At 55.4% G+C, this 21,674-nt stretch overlaps 2 protein-coding genes and 1 pseudogene across 2 annotated transcripts; 2 read left to right on the forward strand and 1 right to left on the reverse strand.

The window, feature by feature from the left end:
- The window catches only part of LOC119100433 (band 7 protein AGAP004871-like), a 44,222-nt pseudogene extending 41,745 nt beyond the window's left edge, over positions 1–2,477 (reverse strand).
- Positions 2,478–2,699: 222 nt separating this feature from the next.
- Positions 2,700–15,099, forward strand: LOC119100434 (uncharacterized). Its single transcript, XM_037223528.1, has 16 exons — positions 2,700–2,740; positions 2,929–3,016; positions 3,588–3,641; positions 4,361–4,515; positions 4,813–5,010; positions 5,402–5,573; positions 5,946–6,077; positions 7,363–7,519; positions 11,352–11,458; positions 11,934–11,965; positions 12,519–12,719; positions 13,285–13,425; positions 13,742–13,880; positions 14,184–14,225; positions 14,525–14,621; positions 15,092–15,099. Exons 2-16 carry the CDS (start codon positions 2,963–2,965, stop codon positions 15,097–15,099), a joined length of 1,689 nt encoding a protein of 562 aa, XP_037079423.1. The 5' UTR covers positions 2,700–2,740; positions 2,929–2,962.
- Positions 15,100–17,302: 2,203 nt separating this feature from the next.
- LOC119100435 (uncharacterized) lies at positions 17,303–20,970 on the forward strand. The gene is made up of 6 exons (XM_037223529.1): positions 17,303–17,402; positions 18,200–18,408; positions 19,210–19,357; positions 19,674–19,847; positions 20,467–20,541; positions 20,950–20,970. The coding sequence occupies exons 2-6, from the start codon at positions 18,335–18,337 to the stop codon at positions 20,968–20,970; spliced, it is 492 nt and encodes a 163-aa protein (XP_037079424.1). The 5' UTR covers positions 17,303–17,402; positions 18,200–18,334.
- Positions 20,971–21,674: the final 704 nt, after the last annotated feature.

Raw genomic sequence — 21,674 nt, forward strand, 5'->3', positions numbered from 1 at the left:
TACCGACCTACCATGATCCTAGTACCATGATATCGCTAAGAGCGGCGCCACATTTCGAGTTTGCCTTATTTGAACTATAGCACAATTGCGAACTTGGGCAGCTCCAACCGGCGCAGCCAAACCGCACGTCACATTTTCCAAAATAATTCCAGAGATCCCAGCCACTGGTCGCTGCTTCATGCAGTTTCAACAGCAGGTGCAATTGGCTAGAACTTGTGCTATTTGCATTGCGAGGCAATTTCATGTAAACTTTTTGTCACGCGCGATTTTGTGATAATTACATTCGTGCGATATTGCAAATTAAGCGGGATGTAGCTTTTCCCATTCGATTTCCACCCAAAACATAGCATTTGCCAACTGCGAAAAAACTACATAACGCCTTTCAAAAAAGAGTCTAGAGCCCATCCATAAAGATTCGCACCGACATGAATCAAAACATTTCAACGGAGGGCAATCAGACATGTTTTAAGCCTGTGGGTCGATGCGTGCAGCCTCTCACGCGCATCTCAGCATATCCATGAATCCAGCGTTTCAGAAATTTTTAACGAGCAATGCCAGGTGTAGGCAACCATGACAGACAAAGCTATGGGGGCAACTGCGTGACGTTTAAGCGAATGCATTATCTGCGAATCACTAAAAGATACATCACTGGCAAACCCGCGGGTGAGCCATTTGTCGACCGGAAAACGACTGCCGCCATGTTTTTTTTAAAACGGCCACACAAACATAGCATTTTGACCTAACACAATTTAGATTCGACCATACGCGTTACACGGACGCGTAGTCCTGTGGATAGTAACTAAGGTTCCCATAAATGCTCGCATTCTTTGCAATGCCCCGGCCACGGTCGTCAAAAGATAGCCCATTCCAAGCTCATCGTTATCGTCGGCGTAAAGTACCAGGCCGGCTAGGCCCACGGTCAGTCGATTTTCAGACGACATGTGTGAATTGGTACGTAAACGCTAAATAAGTTAACTGTTATTCTGGCCAGCTTGCATGGTTTGCACATGAAGAACAGACGTTCCGATGCATAAATAAAACTCATTCGTATTGTTCAAAAAGATATGTGGTTTCAGTGGCAGGGGTTCTGAATCATCTACACGATGATGGCCAGCCTTACTTCTGTTGTTACCTCGGCCGTCCCACATCGCAAAAATCGTATGTTGGTACACATAACTCAACACATTCAAACAGCATCAAAGCAAACACGAAATAATGCGAGAATTGGATGATTTAAGATCTGTTTTCCTAGAGTTAAAAACAACGAAATGACAGGACCGGGATTTTTCCCTGTCCTGGGGCGGTGATAGTCCCATTTTGAGATCTTTTCATGGTTTTTAAAATGATATTGACCTTATTTTGTGTTTCGGGGAAGTTTTTGACTGGATTTGATTGAGCTGTTTCGACTGCACTGGCAGCTTTTTATAATTAATATAACCTGCTAAGCGCAAACGATATATATATATATATATATATATATATATATATATATATATATATATATATATATATATATATTAAAGCGGTGGCTGAAAAGTCTGCTGATAAAACAAACTTAAGTTTGCTGTGTTGTTTTAGGATTAGATTGGAATACGACTTATTCGGCACCATTTCCGCTCCAGTGCAGTGGAATTGATTCAGTGCGCAAGTGACAGTCCATGACGACTATTCCGACTCAGACTCCGAATGGTATCGCACGATGTGCAGAAAGCCTTCATTCCGGCTCGAATAAATGAGTGATGTCAGTAATCGAGCTCACTCAATGGGTTTGTTTTACAACACTTGTGTGCCAATGATTGCACTCAAAAGAATACATGTCATTTCTTCTTATTTTATTTGAATCGGCTTACTGTGGATTTTTGCACCTACGATCCACTCGTCTTCGACTAAAAATTGAACGTATTTTGCTGTTCATTGCATACATTGACCGAGAGTTTTGTTGGTCCCGGACCATTCTCGTTATGCCGCAAGTCAGTCAAAAGTCTGAACCCATCTCGGAATTATATCCGCGATGATCTCATCCCTGAAAACCATTCATGAATTTATATTTACTCTCTGCGGTCCCGCCAGGGTCCTGATGGACCCTAACTGAAGGCCTCGGGACCCCGAACCGGACACGAGCCCTGTCTTCCAAGACTCGAACTCTGACTCCGTCTCATGCGTGGCGGCAAAGCTGAATTGGCTTCGACTCCCTTTTACAGGACCTTGGGACTTGCGATCAGAACACTGATTTATAAGATTTGAAGGTAGAAAACTTGAGGCGCGGGTGCGATATGGGGACAACGCGAACAGGACTCCACTCAGATTCTTTACACTTGAATGAATGTCTTGTTTGAATGAATGAACCCAATGAATGAACTCAGATTCTTGTTTTAGTATGCCCGGTACTCACGGTGTGAATCGTGCAGGTCAAGCTTGCAAGGGCTTTCGTCACTCGCCCGCTCGAGCGCGACAGCACCGCTCCGGACTAGCCACCTCCTCCTGGTCGTTCTGTCACGCGAAATAAACCATGCTCATTGCGGACGAACCCCGACATCTAGCTGCCAATCTGAGTACTAGTGTTTTCCCCACCTTTTTCTATACTAGGTTTTTCTCTCTTTCTTTCCTTTACTTTCTTGAAATATGGTAGTCAAAGGGACGACATCCATAACGCACTAGAGTCAAAATCAGGCACAGCTTAAACAGTACATATCGCTTTGCCTCAGCCGTGCAGAAGTCTCCATTACCCGGCTTCCAAGAGGTGCTCAGCCGGTTATTACGTATTTTCTGAGGTGCTGGTAGTTTTAGTGTGCTTGGAAATCAAGATAGGAGAAGTGATTGCCCCTTCTTCCCATTCGCTGATGGTTGTGTCATTCAGACAGGTCCTCCGGCCTCCAGTGCACTGTTCTAGTGAAATATTGCGCCTTCAGTGCAACTCTTGTTTTCCAGGAATTTTGTGGAGCGATTGGAGCCAGATACAACTATGGAGAAGATATCATTCTGTCTTGATTCTGATGATGGCTGGGTGCAAGAAGAGGTGAGTTTAGATATGAGTTAAGGTTTAATTTTTATGAACATTCATGTAAATCAAATATTTATGCATACATTGCTTCATGTCTGTGTTCTTTAGAGAAATAGATGTGTATACAATGGAATGAATGGTTGTTTAGCACCACACACATGGGGGAATGAATGCCACCCCAAAAACATCATGTCGGTGCCATAGGTCTCAACTTGAGAATGCATTACTGCTGAAAGGTTAATATTTTGAATTGCAATGTATCATGAACAGGGTGAATTCAAGCAACATGCTTTTCTACCTGCTTGTATGATCAGTTCTGACTAACAGTGGTATTGAAGGTGGACCCATGATATTGGTGTAGGAAGACAATTCCTTCTTTTATGCATGTGTTACTGCCTTTATTTGTGAGTACATTTTGTTTTCTCATTCTGATAACTTCATTATGACATTTATTGCACAAAAGCTGGCACCCTTTTTTCTGGATATTCTTTTCACTGTAATAAGATCTTATTTTGATAACTACATTTTGAATGTTTTCTGGATGCATAAGCATAGTGTCTTGTGACAGCAATGTTTTATTCTGCAGGGAATCCTGAAGCTATGTGAGATACTGAAGGAAGCTGGGCCAGATGTGTGTGAGGTAAATGCCAGGGAGTGCATGAAGCTTATTGAATAGTGTAAGGTTCTGTGAGAAAGCTGAACAGTGGCCTGAGGTCCTGAAGATAATTATCCTGAAAGCAGTTATGAATAAGCTTCAAAAACATACTAACACTTGTTCTACCTGTTTTGACGATATAATCTGAGTTATTTGCTGTACTTCACATTACTTATGTGTTTGGTTTTTGGCTATATGGTATTTGATATAAAGTAGGTGGGAATTGTATGGTTGAGGTAGTAGTGAAATCACACAGACTGTTGAGTCATACAGAGAGCACAGAGATCACACAGACTGGTTTTGCTGTCCCTACAATGATCCATGGCGACCAAGATATGTGCGAATATTTAAATGACTCATAAAGCATTGCTTTGTCAGCCCCCTCAGAATACATTTGCTTGCTGTGCCAGCCTTGTTTATTTTTGGGTATTGTTTATGTTATCATGTAGTGGCCAGTATCCAGCTGTATTATTACAGATCTGCAATATTGGAACAAGGGTAGGAATAGGGTTCTGTCCTTCTCATCTGTGGGGAATGTAATCTAGCAGTATCTCATCAGCATGCCATAATAAAGACAGGTCAAGAACTGTTTCTGCCTCTCAAACCATTTGAAAGTTCCTCTGCACATGGCTGGAGATGACACGGCCCCTCGTTTTGCAGACGGCCGCTCCATGTATGGTTGACCTGTGCCTCTCTGACTGCAGTCGGCAGAGTTTGGCCGGCTGACGGAGCAGCTGACGGCCCGGCGTCCGTCGGTGGCGCGCCGCGCCGCCGTCGCTCTCGTGCAGCTCGTGCGCCAGGCGGTGGTGCCGCTGCCGGCCGCGCTGCGCGCCACGCTGACATCGGTGGCCGTCGACAGGTGCGTGACACCAAGCACGGAAGGTATGCTGGCTGGTGCGGCGGGACAGGGTTGAGCTTTTGATCTGGTGTGGATATTTGATCTGCACCCCACCCTGCCCCCTCCCTTTGACAAGTTAAAGCTGTGCTGACTGGTATGAACAGTAACTGCTCCCTGGCATCTGGTCATGTATCCCAGCTCTGTTGACTGTGCAGTGTGGGCTGTAGCTGTTCTATGGCCTCTGGTCATGTGTTCCAGCTCTGCCGACTGTCTAGTGTGAACTGTAACCGTTCCCTGGCCTCTGCTCATGTGTTCCAGCTCTGGTGATTGTCTGGTATGGACTGTAACAGAGCTGGTGGAGCTGGCGCTGCTGGCTGCTGCCGGCGGCCAGAAAGCGGCCAGTCCGCTGACTGGCGCCTACCACCCTCACGTGAAGTTGCTGCGCGCGCTACCGCTCCGTTGGCCACAACTGGTGGTCGAGGTTGAGCGGCTGCTGCTGGCCGACACCAGTGTCACGTGAGCTTGCGGCGCGCGCCCACTGGCCCACCAGGTCCGGTGATGAGGCGCATTGGTTTTTAGGTGATACTCACACAGTGTCACAGTGTGCGCTACATGTTGAGGAGCAAACGTTTTTCGTAATGCTGCGGGGCTTATGACAACTATGTAAATTTAATGCAAGCTTTCATCGGCTTCGCAATGCCCACTGCACGTTGGCGTGAATGCCAGTCAATCTGTGGGGATCATCAGTGTCGGAGGAGTGTGCAGAAAGCTGTCGGCACCTATTAGACGTCGTGGCGTGTTTGGGACTGTGGCGTGACTGTGGGAGCTGTGCCATGTCAGCGGGCCCTGTGACGTGTCGGCCGGAGCCCTGCCTGGCCTTCGCGTGACGCGCCGATCTGGGCGGCAGGTACCGGGACCTGGCCGTGGAGTACGTCAGCCCGCTGCTCTGGGCCAGCTGCGGCCAGCACGCCCCGGCCGGACTGCGTCACGGCCTGGTGGCGGCTCTCTGCCGACTGGCACGACTCAGCAGGAGCTCCCGGCCCGTGCTGCGGGCCCTGGGCGTGCTCGCTCGACTCCGGGTCAGTGCCTGGCGCATGCTGGTCGCTCGCAGTGGAATGTGACGCCCGCCCGTTACGTTCCGCTCCGAATGTTTCGTCCAGCTCGGCCTCACCGTGTGACTGCGACGTTCTAACATGTAATGAGGGTATCGGTATGGGTCCAACATCGGTACGGGTCCATCAGTGCTGCAGCATCTATATGGATTCAAACGAACATGTGCATTCACGCCTCCCGGGTACTTTGCGATGCTACAGCATAGCTCAGCCTGCGTTCCCTGACGTCGCCGGGCAGTACACTGACTTGTCCGAGTCCAGCTTGCGTTGGCCGCGGCTGGGGCGCGGGATGCGTCGCCCGTTCCCCCGCGGACCTCTGACCTCGGCCGTGGGACGCAGGCGCCGGCCGACCAGCTGGCCTGGGAGTTGCCGGCCCTCTGCCGCCTGCTGGTCGACTTCGCGCTCGAGGTCGACGACCGCGCCCTGCTCCGGGCGTTGACCCCGCTCAGCGTGTGCTGCCTGAAGTGGCGGGTAAGGCTTCTGCCGACTGCGGTCGGCGCGGTGCTGGTGTGTGTGTGTGTGTGTGGCCGCGCTCCGCCCCGGAGGAGCTCAGTGGAGTCAAAGCGGCCGCAGCGCTCGATAGTTTGCACAGCCATTCAGATTAGTGCTCGATGAGGCTGATGTAAACCGGATAAAGTCGCCCGCTGTCAGGTCAATGCTGGTCTTGTCATTCTGCGCGGAAGCCGTTGTAAAATTCACCATCATCTGGGACGTTTTCCCTGCGTGGAGTCTGTAACGACCCTGGTGATTCTTCGCCTGATCGTGTTGCGGTTCTCCGCCTGATGTATCTATTCTTCTTGACGAGGCTAAGCGTCTCGGCGCTCGCTATTTTGCATTTGTTGAGCGTTGTAAGCTTCCAGCTCGGTGCTTTACCCGAACGGAGATTGTTGAGTCTCCTCATCCATTTTGAGACGCGCTTGAACGTGGTGGGTCTCCGAAACCGTAGCTCTTCGTGAATTCGATAATGCTTCGGTTCGGTGACAAGTCTGTTGTGAGCTTGATGACTGTTTGCCCCCGCTTTTTAGAAGGATGCATCATGTATCTTTTGCCGTTTGGCCGTCTTGCGACCGACACATTGTCATTTGTGAACTGGGCGATTTATGGCCTTTGCGTTCTGTCCTTGATGAGCCCATAGGTTTTAAGGCAGGAGGTTTATTTAGGTCGAAAACATGTGGGCCACATAATCATATTGACGTGGTGGATCCAGGGAAAGGAAGTCTCTGACGAGCTAATTCGCACTAACCCAGGAGAACCCACCATCTTAGAATATCTATGAACTTGTAATATGACGCCTAGGCCTTACAAAAGCAGATGTTACCTCCCTGAAATATTGATTTTTGATTTTGGAAATGAAAAAACGTACGTTTCTGATATTTGGTTATGAGTAAAATAATAAATTGGAACCACTATTGTGTCGGTCAATTGAGCGTATTCCAGGCGTTTGCATCTGAGTTTGCTTTTTATATTTACAGTGATGTTGAAAAAGTCAGATAATTGTGCTTGCCTCAGCTTGCGGCCGTTTCCCCGACTGCTGCAGTCGATTCGTTTTTATGACGTAAAATGATGCAGTAGTTCAGTGTAATTTGACACAACTCGTGAGACGGTCCAGTCTGCAGTGTGACAGACAGGTAGGGGGGGGGGGGGGGTGACTAGTTGATTCTGCGACACGAGGAGGGACGGGTCCTCAGGAACTACGGAGAAATACGGTGAATGCATCACATCTCTCCGCTCACTTCACACCCATCTCCATCCTCAGATGACGGAGGGTCTCAGTGACGTCACCTCGGCTGTTGATGACGTCAGGCGGCTGCTGGAACTGGGATTGGGCGGTGACGTCGAGCTGATTCTGTTGTCTGACATCATCAGTCAGTCGTCTGCCCTGACGCTGCTATCCGGCCAGCTGATCGAAACAGGTGAGGGAGGAAGGCCCTCTACTTCGTTGTGTAGTGCAGTTGCCGTTTTCCGATCGACAGCATAATGTGGGACCTTCCATTCCGACACGGTTCTTTTACGGTTCCCGGCTACGGTTCATGGTTCTTCCTTTCGACACGGTTCAGGCTTCATTTGTGGGCGTGATGGCGCGCAAATGAAGCCTGGCGACAGGATGTTATGTTCTGTCCATTGACCTGCGCTAGCTGCTGCAGCTTCTCCACCATCGGCTGCGTAGGGAAACGGCCCCCGGTGATCCCACAACAGGTGCCAGTTGTTCATAAGCAGAGTAGTTCCATAAGGTTGGTATGTCTAATATCTGACGTCATAGATCGTCACTTCTGAACCGGCGCGGATGTGGATGTGACGCCGCCTTGTCGACTGCAGCGGTTCTCATGCTGGAGCGGGGCCGCTGGAGCGCGCCCGGCGCTGCGCTGCTGCTGCCGCCGCTGCTGCGCGCCGTCTCCGTGCTGCCGGCGCTGTCGGACCAGCTGGAGCCGCAGCAGGGGCTGTTGGAGACGCCGCCGGCGGCCGGACCCGGCCCGCCGCCGGACGACGCGTACTGGAGAGCCGTGACCGACATTAGTCCGGAGCTGGCCGCCGCCACCCTGCTCGCCCACACGCTCCGGGACACGGAGGAGGTGCGTCTGGCGCGGCGGCCCAGACCCGCTGCCGGCCTCCCGCTGCCGCTAGGTGGCGTAGTCACGTGTGGAGCACAGACTGGCGCGCGCTTTAGAGTGCTGGCTGCTGATGTCTTCCGGGCGAAATGACCTTCCATTACAGTATCGCTATTTATGTTTATTGGTGATGTTGCGATGTAGTTTATGTGCAACCTATAGGTGTAACAATGCTACATTTTTCGACATTAAAGAGCATAGTGCGTGTCGCGCATTTTTTCAAAAAGTGGAATGGAGAGAGTCGAATGACAAATAGTCGGCGGGGATAAAAGTCGGACCGGAAAAATGATGACGGCAAAAGTCGACAGTGATAAAGGCCCGCACAGATAAAAGTTGAATCGGAAAAAGTCAAAGGATGAAATCCAAGAGTGATAAAAGTCAATGATGATACGAACTGATTTGGGAAAGTCAATGGACAAAAAAATCGGCAGGCATAAAAGTCATAAGGAAACGGAAAAGGACGAAATGGAAAAGATGAAAAGTCCAGAAGGCGAAAAGCTAGCAGGGATTGAACTCAAACCTAGACACACCTAACGCAACCACGTCAACAGATGGTTTGCTGATGACCCAATATCGGTTCAAAGATATAGCGTAACTGTGAGATTAAAGACCTCCGCGTGTTACAAGTAATATTTGTTAACAGTTTCCTTATCATAAAGGTCTCTACGCCCATCACCTACAAGCATGACCTGAGGCATGCGTGAAAGCACAGCGAAAGGTACAGAACAGATATGGATCGCATAGTTTCGAAAACAAACAACCATTAGGCATGGCTTAACCGTCACATGTGTGCCCTGCAAATAGAAATGTACCTTGTTCCGGCGCTCTCAGTCCCTTATTCGATTCCCAGTCTCATGTTCACCGTAACAAGTAGCACTGCCCAACTGCCTGCATCATGTATCACAAAACGCGGTTCTTGAGCGACACCTGCATTTAATGCTTTAGCTGGTTGAAGCCAAGCGCTTTCCGTTGATGCAACGGCCCGTGCTGATATTCTCCAGGTACCAATTGATCAATGGTCATGCTTTTTTAACCCTTAGCACGGTATGGCCATTAATGAAACAGAATTCGTGTTACGTCGGTGTGAGTTCATACATTTTGGATCACTCAAAATAGACGGCGCGAAATAGGCTGCACAAGTTTGAGGGCGCCTAGCCAAAAAGGGAGGATTACGAGCGGCACAACTGTGAACTGCAGGGAATGATCTTGAAAACGGCTATCGCAGTTCAAAGCCCCATACAAATGTGGAACATTCCCTCCGATGACGACAGTAAGACCTCGCGCGCGGGTCGCGCCACTGGTAAGCAGGATAGTCTGTGCAGACTGCACCTGCCTGGCGCCGCCCTGGCGCGGGGTCGAGGGTCATTGGGGGCAGACATATATAATGGCTCTGACTGGCCCCACCGTTAGGTGAGCGAGACCGACACTCTGAGTGCTCTTCTCGCGAGCCCGGCTGCAAGCCGCCATTTGTAGCCGCTGTTGTCTGCAACTGCGACGCGTCCGGAGATGTCGCTGCCTGCGTTGGGCACTGCTTTGAAAATAACTGGCTGACGGGTGTGTTACGGTATGAATTGCGATGTGTTTTAGTTCACACGATTTAGTTCAACGGCAGATAACTGCCAAATTGCAACAGCCAGCTTGTCCTGACGAACGAGCCAGTGATTGACAAGAATTGGGATATTCTGCTTTCCGAGTGAACCATTGGGAACCAGAGACCTGACTCCGGTGTCTGTGAGGAATTATTGTGAACCAGGGCCTGATCTCTGTGAATCAACTACTGGGGACCATGAGCTAGAGCATGGTGGTTGTGAAAGAGCTAGCGTAGGCCAGGAGCAAGGTTCCGATGTTCAGAAAAGGCACTGAAAACCAGGAACTAGGTTCTGGTGTTTGTGAAAAAACAGCGGGAACCGGGAGCCTATATATGTGATTGGAAAGGAGCAGGTAAACCGTTTACAAAAAAAACAGCGGTATCCAGGAACCAGAGATGGGGCTCCTGAAAGAACCGGCCGGGACTAGGTTCCGATCGTTCGTTTCCAGTAGCGAGAACTGGAAACTAGGTAGCGACGGTTTGGGAATCCAGCACGTGTCCGTCCATGGCTAGGATTAACGAAAAAACGCGATGTGTGACAGGTGACGCCGCTGTGCGCAGTCTCTGACGGTGGGTATCTCTATCGCTTGCGGCTGGACGCCCTGCACATTGTTCGGTCGGGAAGGTGCAAAGGCTGTCTGCCGCCGGAGTTGCTAGTCGGGTGAGCGTGGGGGGGGGGGGGGGGCGTCCAGATTAGAGGGCCAAGGGATGTGAGGTGACAAAATCCAGTGACTTTGCGGGCGCATCTGAGTGGGCCAGAACGTTCCCGTCCATGCCAAACATTAAATCCTGAAAAAGTACTCTAAGATTTGTGTTCTACCTATTTGTTTCCTGTTACTCAACCCGCTTTTATCCATGTCGGTTTTTTGTCCCCCAAATTTGTTTTCCAATCTGGCGCATCCCTGTCGACTTTTCGCCCGTCGACGTTTGGACTCTCGATATGTTCAGATGTGACTTTTATCCCTTGCGACCTTATTTCTTTTCGGCTTTTACCCCGGTCATTGTTGTGCCCTTTTAACTTTTTGCCCTTCAGTCTTTTTCCGATTGCGCTTTTTCCCTGTTGCCTTTTTTCCTTTCGACTATTTTCGTTCGAATTTGTTCGCTCAACTTTTTTCATGCCTTGTTTTTTATTCGACATGTCCAGGAACGGTGCACAACTACTGCTGCAAACTATGTTAAAGAACGGTGAACGAGCTGGATGTTAATTGTGATCAGGCGGTCGCTACCTCCTGACACCGGCTCACCCCTACTCCCACGTATTCCCCGCCGGCGGCCGGGGCGAGGCTGTTGTGTCTCCCACGCCCGGCTCGGCCGCCACCCCCCAGCCCCGTGCGGGGTCGTCCGGCACCCGGCGGCCGTCACAGCGTGCTGGCCGCCGGCAGGCTCAGCTGGCCTGGCTGCGACGCGCGGCGACGGCGGCCGGCCGCGCTCCGCCCGAGCCCGGCTGCCGACGCGCCGTGCTGGCGCTGCTGGTCAGCACCAGCTCCGCGGCGCCCGTGCGGCAGGCGGCGCTGGACGCCGCGCTGGCCGACGTTCGCGAGCGGCCGGCAGCGGCAGCCGACCTCCTATGCTGCGCCCTGTACCGACTGCGGCAGGAGAGGCAGCCGGAGCTGGCGCTGGCGCTCCTGCGCGCCCTGCCAGAGCTGGCCGTCAACAAGGTGGGCGGCGCGAGCTGCCCCGCCCCGACTGGGGCTGGGCAAGCCCTCCGTATCCGTGAGGCTTCCTAGCGAGCGACGTTGTGTACCGTTTCCCTCGGAGCCGGTGAGCAGCATTCACGAATCATTTGTGCGTTGTTGTCCTCGCATGTCGACACCGTCGGTGACCGTTGTGACCACGACCGTATCCTTGGAGTTTGCGAGGGTTTTTTTGAGCGGTCAGCAGCGACGGCAACAAGTGCGTAATCGGATGCTTAGCTGTGCTCTCTGACCGTCGGCTGCCGGGCAGACGCTGGTGCCGCGGATTGTGCGGCTGCTGACCGGCCTGGTGAGCGCGGGCGGGCTGCTGGCGCCCGAGGCGGTCCGGCTGCTGACCGCCCTCTGGCGCCGTGAAGCCCGCTGTCTGCCCTACCTGCTGGACGTGCTGCGTCTGGACGGCCCGCTGGCCGCGCAGCCCAGCCGGCTGCTGCTGGCACAGCTGGCCGCCATCGCCGACATCTGTCAGCATAAGTGGGTGTGCCACCACCCTCCTCTTTCAACGGGGGCTGGTCTGTCCCCGCAGGCTCCTGCCAGCACCGGAAGCCGCGGTAGTTAGGACAAACTTGTGATGGAATTAGAGCATGTATCCGTGTCATTGGTTGACCAAGAAGGCTTTTCACCTATTTTCACTTAACCTTTCACTTAAGGCTTTTCATTTTGGCGTTAATTCCGGAACTACAATACATACCGACTTAACGCCTCAGCGACGTTGGTCTCTTATCGCCAAACCCCAGCTCGAGGCGACTACATGGCTTCCGGTCTCCCGATTGGGGAGGGAGGAAGGAAGGAAGGGGGTGGGGAGTGTCATGATCACCAGATCATGTCACTTGTTGGGGCGTTATTGTCCCCAGTCCGTTGCTTCCCAGTCGCTGCCTTCAGATATTGTCGTCCGTATTCATTGTCTTCCGTTAGAGTAGGCGCTCCCTGGGACTGTGCTTCCCGACGGAACACTGTGCTACTCGGCCGGTACCTCCCGCCGGACTGCGGTGCTCCTCCCGCCCGACTGACCGCCCGTGTCCCGCAGCCCGTCCGCGGGCAAGGACCAGCTGTCCGTGCTCTCGCGCGTGCTCACCGAGCTGGGCGACGCGCCGAGCGCGGCCGCCTGCAGTCTGGCACTGACCGGCATCGCCGCCCTCTGCCGCGCCCAGCTGCTCGACGTGCGCACCACGTGGCGCATCCTGGCGCCCCAGCTGCGCCAGGAGCGGCGGCCGGCCGTGCTGGCGCGGTGAGCTGGCGCTCTGCAGGCCCGGTCTGGCGTGGTGGAACGGCCATGGGAATGGAGTGCAGAAATTTCTAGCTTTGGGCGCCGGCGTTCCATTTTAGCTCCATTTGAGCTCCGTCAGCTCCGTTAGCACGGCGGTGTGCACCTTTCATACACATAATTATCATTGCCTATTGTTCGTTTCGCAAGGTGTTAAGTATTTAGTTGTAAAATGACGCGCCGCTTTATGTGCTTTCTGGAACGAACTGTGGACGAGAGCAGGCCGCTGCTGCTGAGGACCAGCGGGCGCTTTTGTGGAGCTCTGGTGGGAGGTACGGGTGTGGCGACCCTGAGCACCGCGCCTCCGCCGCGCTGGCGTGGCAACCCTGATCACCGCGCCTCCGCCGCGCTGGTGTGGTGACCCTGAGCACCGCGCCTCCGCCGCGCTGGTGTGGTGATCCTGTGCACCGCGCCTCCGCCGCGCTGGTGTGGTGACCCTGAGCACCGCGCCTCCTCCGTGCTGGGTGCGCGAGGGAAGTCGGCCGGCTCACGCCGAGCGTCTTGTGAAGGCCGCCCCTGCTCCCCGCAGCTACATGGAGTTCCTGGGCCTGGTGCCGCAGCTGCACGTGCCCAGCGAGGAGTACGAGGTGTTCACGCGCCAGGTGGCCGCCGTGCTGTGGCAACGAGTGGCGCAGCCACGGCCCGAGTCGGTGGCACGTGCCGCCCTCCGGTGAGTCGCCATGCGACGGGGCCTTGGCCGCCAGCGCGGCGTGGCGGACATGCGGGAAGCCCTTCAGCCCATTTATGGGCAGCCATTTTAGCGGTTTTGGTCGCAAAAACAGTGATGTGTTCCTTAGTCGATGACGTTATTAGGTGAGGCGTGATGAAAAGTTCCGTGGCTTTCGAGCGTCGTTCCTGTCGCGGCACGGTTGGCTATGGCCGTCTCGTTGTCACTGTGTACGGGCTCCGCTTTCCGGCCAGTCCGTGGGGTCGGAACCGCAGCCGCCGCGCGCCGATCTACCCTCACGCTGCTTCGTTCGCTCCAGCGCGCTGGCCGAGTTCAAGCCGGGCACCTTCCAGCTGAAGATGCTGCCGGCCGCCGCCAGGCAGGGCCTGGTCGTGCCGGCGAAGCTGATCGCGACGCCGGCAGACGCCGCTAAGAGGCCGGAGGACCTGCTGAACTACGTGCCTGGTACGTGTCGCGCGGCCAGGACGTCGCTGCTGCGCTCACCACCGCCGCACGACATGGGGTTGCACGGTACTCGCCGCTTGCCCTTCACCTGTCGCGTCGCTGACTAGATATGATCCGTGTGTTGACGCTGCGCCAGTGGGTGATCGGAGGGGAGGCCCGCTCGCTCCCGCTCGCTCCCGCTCGGGCTGACGGGCTGCGCCGCTCCAGGCGAGTGCTTCACGCTGCTGCTGTCCGTCCTGCCGCCGCGCCTGCTGTCTGAGTACGGGCTAACGTTGACCGCCCTGGTCCGCCGCGAGGTGCAGCTGATCGGCCGAGGCGTCTACTTCACCGCGAAGGAGGTAAGTGGGCTGGCAGCCCCGGCTCCGGCCGCGAGGTCGGCGGCTCTGGCCCCGGCTCCGGCGCGTGTTAGCCCTATTGTTCGAGGCGTGATCTGACCCAGGTGTTTGTTCGCTGGCGCCGTTTTATCCCTCTACTTTTTCTAATTTAACGGTCGGTGTTAACACTAACAGAGCGATTGGTGTGCCCACGTTCGTTCAGTATATACTCAGCTGGTGATGTGTGGATCTGAGGCCGATGCGTGGTAGTATGTATGGCCAGGCGCGTTGACCTGACCGGACTGGGCCGGGCCGTTCGCCAGCGTTCGCGCCGAGAGGGCGGCGAGCCTGCTTCCCTCTCCTACCTGGAGCCATCGAGCATCCTGCGCGCGCTGGTGGTTCGTCTCCAGCAGACAGCAGGTGCGTCCCCCGACCGGAGCAGCCGAGCGTCTCGTAGTGCGCCGGGGCGCGTTCTCTTGCTCAGCGGCTGAGATATGTTTGTCAACATGATCCCGCAGTGATGTCATGTGATAGTCCCGCAGGAACGATAAGAACATGCTCCCGCGGTGATATCATGTGATAGTCCCGCAGTAACGATAAGAACATGCTCCCGCAGTGATATCTGTGATAGTCCCGCAGTAACGATAAGAACATGCTCCCGCAGTGCTACCACCACATGTTTTCGGAAGTTACGTATTTGGAAATAGCCAGGGTTTCACACTGTATCGAATTTGCACTTTTCTTGCATATTTAAGTGTGGTTCATAGGCGACGTAATGTCTCCGGCTCGTGCGCGCGCTTCTGCTGGGACTCACCGAGCACTGCGCGCGGATTTTTGGTGCCCGTATACATGCGTGACGGAACCCTCCGCGTTGGAATACGGCTGAACAGAGCGGTAGTGGCGCAGGCTGATCGGGAAACGGGCTGGTGGGCGCGTGACGCCAATTTACAGAGCTAACGCTGCTGCCTTCCCACAGACTCTGGCGCGCTGGCGGCGGGGAAGCGCACGGTGGCGGAGACGGCCGCCTGCCTGCAGCCGCTGGCCGCCGACCTGGGGCAGGCGCCGCCGCCGCTCTCGCTGGGCCCGCTGCTGGAGGGCCTGCTGCCGCTCGGTACGGCGCGATGTTGGCAGCCGGCCGTTCGGGCGAGCCTGGCCGACGAGCCTGGCGGCGGGACCGGCGGACCGGCCAGCGGATCACCCCCGGACCGGCCGAACGGGCGGCGGCCGGCCGGGCAGCCCGGCAGCCCGCCACCCGCTCGTGCGGCGGCGGTGTTGGTCCGGTGTTGCTATTCGACCTTGTCCCGGTTTCCCTCCTTTGTGGGCTGGTTTTTGTCAGTGTTCTGTCTACGTGTCCTACCCTCGCGTCTCCATTGCCTTTCCATTCCCCCTACGTGTGCTGTTCACACGCAGGGAGAACGTGTGACAGCACATGCTGTGCTGTCACTTATTCTTTCCGTTGTCTGTCCCCGCGTCGCCGCAGTATGTCTGCCATGTTTGGCGTTAGCGTGATTTTCGCGTCGTCCCCGTTTGCCGGGCTGCTCTCGTGTTCCGGCTGTTTGTGTCTCCCATGTCTGCCTACGGCTTGTGTGGTGTCGCTGCCGGACGTCAGTGACGGCGGCGGCTCCAGCCTCGCTGATGCGGTTCGTCGCGCCCGCAGCCGGCGAGGTGGCGGAGCTGTGCGTCAAGGCCCTGGCTCGGCACTGCTGCAGCCACGGCTCGGCGGCGGCGCTGCTGAAGCGCCTGATGGCCGTCCCGCCGCCCGACGACGCCTCGGTCAGTCACCCCCCGCTGCCCGGACTGGGCGCGGCCACCTCTGCTGGTGTTCCAGCTGCGCCCCGTGGCGGCCGGAGTGTCACGCAGGCAGCGCCTCAGCTGTGTCCTTATGAAACGTCGGGTAGCTGATTGGAAGCCCCATGCCGTCCCCGTCCCCCCCATCCCCCCCCCCCCCCCCCCCAGCAAGGTGTCTGGTGCTTCGCGTAAGCGTCTCGCAGTGACTGATACCGCATTGACATTCTGCGCTCACTAAGTTTCAAAACGGTCCACCCTCCATCTGAAATCACATGTCCACATCACGATACACATCATCACGTATCACATCACGATTCACATAATCACATATCAAACCATGATTCACATCATCACACATCACATCATATGATTCACATCGTCACACGCCACATCAAGATTTTCGCAGCATTTGGTATTCTGTGCCAGCTCTTGCAAAACTTAAAATGCACTGCCTCGCGTGAACCCCACGCTGGCTGCAACTAGGTGACCGGGCCTTCATCCGGATCCCGGGGGGGGGGGGGGGGGGGGGGGCTCCGGCAAACCATTCGCCGCCTGATTGGGAGCTCATGTCTTCGTCTGCATAACGTCCAAGGCTCCATTTGGATATCGTGCTGGCTGGTGCAAATCATCCGGACTTCGCATGACTCCGTTGGGTGTGAGCTATAGACGACCCATGGCGCCCAGTTGAGTGTCCTAGCGATGCACCCTACGTCTCGACGCACGGGTCATCTCGTGTGAGGTGGACTCGTGAAACTCGGGGTGACCGGTGACGGTGGTATGTTTGTGGCTGCGAAGTCGTAAGTTCAAACGGTACGACAGCGGGCGTTTTGGCCTCTGCGTCGCCGTGCCATTGCCCAGTGGCGACGCTAGCGACCGTTACATGCGTCGTTCAGAAATCGCTTGTGGCGTGCAACGAGGCGTTAATTTGAGTGGCAACGCCATGGCATCCAAGTGGTTCACTCAGTAAGCTGTCCTCATGTTATCAGCTGTATGTCATGATCATGTCAAGGTCACCGGCGCAAAGGTTGTCAGCCTGGATTCTCGCCAGCATTGCGTTCGGCTTTGTTGTTTTATTCGTGGCAGCCTACACACACAAACACATACACCTACAGCTGCTGTCTATTTTGCTGCGTGTAACGTGACAAAAACTTGACTGCAGCTCCCTTCTTTCAGCCGGAGGTGCTAAACACACTGTTTGACCACCTGGGCGTGATTGGTCGCGGCCTGCCGCCTCCAGTCATGCTGCCCTTCATTCAGCACCATCTGTCGGCCGCGCTTGAGACTACCACTTCGGCGCGCCGTGCGCTGGCTGCCATACGGGCGGCGCTAAGGGACGAAAGGCTGCACGAAGCTAACCGGACCACCATAGGCAACGTCATCGAGACATTGCTTGAGGAAGTCAGCCCGGACCAGGTGAATCATTGCTTGGGGAAGTCAGCCCGGACCAGGTGAATCATTGCTTGAGGAAGTCAGCCCGGACCAGGTGAATCATTGCTTGGGGAAGTCAGCCCAGACCAGGTGGATGTCTTTAGTGCCGCCAATATCGCTCGCGCTTCTCCACCACCGCTGTCTGGTGTTTAAATCTGTTATCTCTACGTATATTCAGCTCGCTGTTTTGCTCCGGTAGTAGAGCTAGAGCAATGTACAGTGTACCATGCACTCATGGTGACAAGCGTCGTTCATGATTGTATGTCTGACCTGTCTACTATTTTATCACCTTATAGCAATGACGTTCGGGCACGTGGCCAATGAGAGGACCGAAGGGACAGTGCCATCCCCTTACCCCCGAACCATGGGACTTACGCCAGATACCGAACGGTATCACAAGACTTTTGGTCCGAGTTCGCAGAAGTTGCGAAAACAAAAATTGGCTCTTGCGACCCCTTCTGGCAAAAGTGTTGGCTACCTCCCTGATTATTTCAATGTTGAAATCGCCTGCTAAAACCATGCCATTGTGGCAGGACATTGCAGTATCCTATAAAATGTTGCACTGACAAATATTTCTCTAGAATAGTGCTGTTGCTGATCACGTGCAGTTGCAGCAGTTCTCAATAGGTGTATAGGCACGCACTGGGTACATTACATACAACGTGCGTCATGGTCGTTAATTTACGTCCAGGATGGATCGGAAGCTCGAGTCGTTTTGTCGTGATTTGACGAGTGATCGGTGCGCTCAAGAATCCTAATACATGTTTTGGTTTGTTCTGCAGACTGAGATATTCGCCGCCTTTTTGGATTGCATCTCAGAATTGCCCACCTCTAACCTGGAGCGCCTCAGCTCTCCGTCGCTCTGGTGGACGGTGGAGAAGGCCAAGCTTGTCGTGGCGGCCGAGGTGCGGAGCCACATGTCTTCCCTGGGCGACGGTGACCGGCCCATGGTGTGGATGAACGAAATCATCGACGTGGCGGGCAGCACTGGGTGAGTGCAATTGCGGCCGCGGACGGCACTGGATGAGTGAAATTGCGGCTGGGGGCGGCACTGGATGAGTGAAGTCTGTAGATGAGTCTGTGGACTGGAGCAAGTGTAGCTGGCTGTAGCTGGGGCGCTCATCTCTGCCATTACGCTGATAGCTATTTATGCCTCCGTGTATCGCTGGGCGCCTTGTGCAAATCAATCGTGGAATCCAAAGAGAGGAATGTTTAACGATTCACTGACCAATCTGATACAAAATCTGTAGATAAACCCCATTTATCTTCCCACTTTTCATTGTCACCACTTTGGCAAGGGGTTGTTCACGTTGGCCCATCTTCGACCAGCCAACGCCGCACGGCTGCAGACGTAACGTGTCTGCCGTGTCGACGGACTGGGACCGGCCGTGTGTCGACGGATTGGGACCGGCCGTGTGTGATGACGTGTCTACCGTGTCAACGGACTGGGACCCACCGTGTGTGACGACGTGTCTGCCGTATCCACAGACTGGGGCCAGGCGTGTGTGATGACGTGTCTGCCGTATCCACAGACTGGGGCCAGTCGCGTGTGATGGTGTGTCTGCCGTATCGACAGACGGGCCAGGTGTGCGTGATGACGTGTCTGCCGTATGGACAGACTGGGACCGGCCGTGCGTGATGACGTGTCTGCCGTGTCGACAGGCTGGGACCGGCCGTGTGTGATGACGTGTCTGCCGTGTGTGATGACGTGTCTGCTGTATCGACAGACTAGGACCGGCCATGTGTGCTGACGTGTCTGCCGTGTGTGATGGCGTGTCTGCCGTATCGACAGACTGGGACCAGCCGTGCACGGCGCCGTGTGCCGCGCCCTGGCCGCCGTCAGCGGCCATGCCTCCAACCCCGACTGGCTGGTCGAGCTGATGGGCCAAATGCGCGCCGTTCAAACCGGCAAGGCGATGTCGGACGCGCCGGCCGACCAGGTCTGTCGCCGGAGCTGTGGATGGCGCCCCGCGCCACGTGCCGGTCCTCGGCCGCCGTCCGCGCGGCAAGTCTGGATGTCCGCCAGGACGAGTGGATCTCGTCATGCTGACGGCGTTGATGCCCGGTCTCAGACACCGCTTTCGCACCGCTTGGCACATTTGTTTGTCGTGGGTGAATGTCGTATTGTGGTGTTTGTTTCGCCTTCCATTGCTGGCATCGAGGTTTGCCCTGGTCCTCAGCGAGCCTGGCTGGCGCCCGCGCAGGTTAGTGCTGTGCTGGCTCGGTCGTGACGCTGACCCCGGGTCGCGCCGCCAGGTGCTGGCCTGGCTGGCGGACGTGCTGGTGAGCGCACTGCTGCTGTGGTCGCCGCTGGCGCTGGTCGCTGGTCCGGTGCCGCCGGCCGACGCCCGGGCGCAGTGGGACCGACTGCTGCCGGCTGCAGCGCGGCTGCTGCTGGAGCTGCCGCCGTGGAAGCCTCTGCGAGCGCAGGTCGGCGGCCAGTCTCATCTGCCGCGAACCGGCTGTACCCGGCAGCTGCGCTCGTGCTGTCGAGCCGGCAGTACCCACGCCTGGAGGTCGAGAGGCGTGGCAGATGTGTGTGGTCTGGCGCGGGCTCGGTGTCGTAGCGAGGGCTGTTAGTCGTGGGCAGTTGCGTCGGTCTCGAACCACGCCATGGGAGGTTCGCGATCGCGAACCATATCGCGAGGCTCAGTATGAACGTCAAAATATGTTGCTTTTTCTCCGGCAACACGGGTGCCTTCAGGCCCGTTCACATTTTACAGACCGGCTGCACAATTTGCTGCAGTTATAATTGCCTTCGTAGTTTTTCTGTTACGTTTCCTGCGATGTGTGGGGTCCTTCATCCTCTTGTGCCCCATTTTCTAGCGCTTACATGTTTTGCTACCGCACTCCACGTGAGCTCGCCGGTTCCTACCCCCTTGGTCTGGTCCCGTGCTATCTGCTACCCAGTCTCAGTCTGATTCCGAGCACCGTCTGGACCTTGACCTCGACCCGTGTTCCGGCCTCTGTCTGTCTGGGCGGATGTACGGCTGCCTGCTGTGCCGTAAGAGATATCTGACCTCTGCATAACCTCTGTCTGCCTGGGCAGATATGCGGCTGGCTGCAGCGTCTGCAGGAGGACACAGTCCTCGCCGATCGACTGCGCCTGCCGCTGCTGCTGTCGGTCCTGCAGCCGGCGGAGTGACGCGCTGGCCGGCTGGTCGAGTGCTGGTCCGCCGCCGCCGCCGCCGTCGCCGCCGCCTCCGCCGCCGCCTCCGCCGCCGCCGCTCCCGCCCCCGCCTCCGCACCTGCTCCCGCCACAGTCCTCGTCCTCCCCCTTCCCCCGCCTCCGCCGCCGCCGACTCTATCCCACCGCCCACCTCCACCCCGCCCCCGCCCCCGCCCCCCCCCCCTCCCGCCACGGTCCTCGCCCCCCCCCCCCTTTCCCCGTCGTCGCCGCCACCTGTCGCGAGCTGGTCGTCCGACGCGCCCCACCTGTGGCCGCTGATGGGGGCCGACAGGAAATATGAAGACATGTATGAATACATGAATACGCTGTGATATGCAGTTGTGTTGTCTGTGTCCGCGACAGTCAGGCGGGGCTGAAGAATGAGGCGGGAGAAGAGCAGCTGATGAAGAAACCCCCGGCTGCAACGTTGAATTGGATAGTCGTTGGGATGACCATAAACGACTTTGACAATTTGATCATCGTATGGACGAAATAACTGAAAGGCGTGAAAGAAGCGCTTGCACGATGCGCTTTCACCCAGTAGCCACTCATTCGGTGGCAGCACTGCCCCCGTGACGTCCCCGTAATACTTAAAAATGCTTGAAGGCGTCCCCTGGTCGTCGCGTCGTATTTCTCTTTGGTGTTCGGGTCTAGGACTGCGTGGACCCCAACGCTGATCTCGCACCGGAGGATGTTGCATCAGCTTTGCATGGGTTGGCAGTGTGAATGGAAAGCCTGCGTTTTCGAGCCCGTTTCGAGTAACGGGCAGGTTGAGTGATCTTCATTATGATCTTCATGAGCAGGAGGTACCGACTTAATGATGTACTGCTAAAAACAGCCATATTGACGGTACTCAATATTTCGACTTGTTCTCATCCTCAACACAAGGTCTCGTTTGGCTCACGGTGCGTGGTTCACAGATCGTCCAGAAACGCACTTTGGATGCCCAATTAAATTTTATGACCGGTGTTTAAAGCTAGCTTCACTATTCTTCACAGGTCACGACTGCGCGGTTTAGCAATGCGAATCGTAATTAAAGCACGCAAGAAGACCGGGGACAAAACAAGCCCACAGAAAGACTTGGCATC

This window comes from Pollicipes pollicipes, unplaced genomic scaffold, assembly GCF_011947565.3.
Source record: "Pollicipes pollicipes isolate AB1234 unplaced genomic scaffold, Ppol_2.1 Scaffold_4881;HRSCAF=5763_pilon_pilon_pilon, whole genome shotgun sequence".
NCBI lineage: Eukaryota > Metazoa > Arthropoda > Thecostraca > Pollicipedomorpha > Pollicipedidae > Pollicipes > Pollicipes pollicipes.

Coding starts and splice junctions, on each gene's coding strand:
- LOC119100434 (XM_037223528.1), top strand. CDS start 2,963: ATGGAGAAGATATCATTCTGTCTTGATTCTGATGATGGCTGGGTGCAA. Junction 5,011..5,401: donor CTGGCCGACACCAGTGTCAC/GTGAGCTTGCGG, acceptor TCTGGGCGGCAG/GTACCGGGACCTGGCCGTGG. Junction 6,078..7,362: donor TGTGCTGCCTGAAGTGGCGG/GTAAGGCTTCTG, acceptor CTCCATCCTCAG/ATGACGGAGGGTCTCAGTGA.
- LOC119100435 (XM_037223529.1), top strand. CDS start 18,335: ATGTCTTCCCTGGGCGACGGTGACCGGCCCATGGTGTGGATGAACGAA. Junction 19,358..19,673: donor CGGACGCGCCGGCCGACCAG/GTCTGTCGCCGG, acceptor TCGCGCCGCCAG/GTGCTGGCCTGGCTGGCGGA. Junction 19,848..20,466: donor GGAAGCCTCTGCGAGCGCAG/GTCGGCGGCCAG, acceptor CTGCCTGGGCAG/ATATGCGGCTGGCTGCAGCG.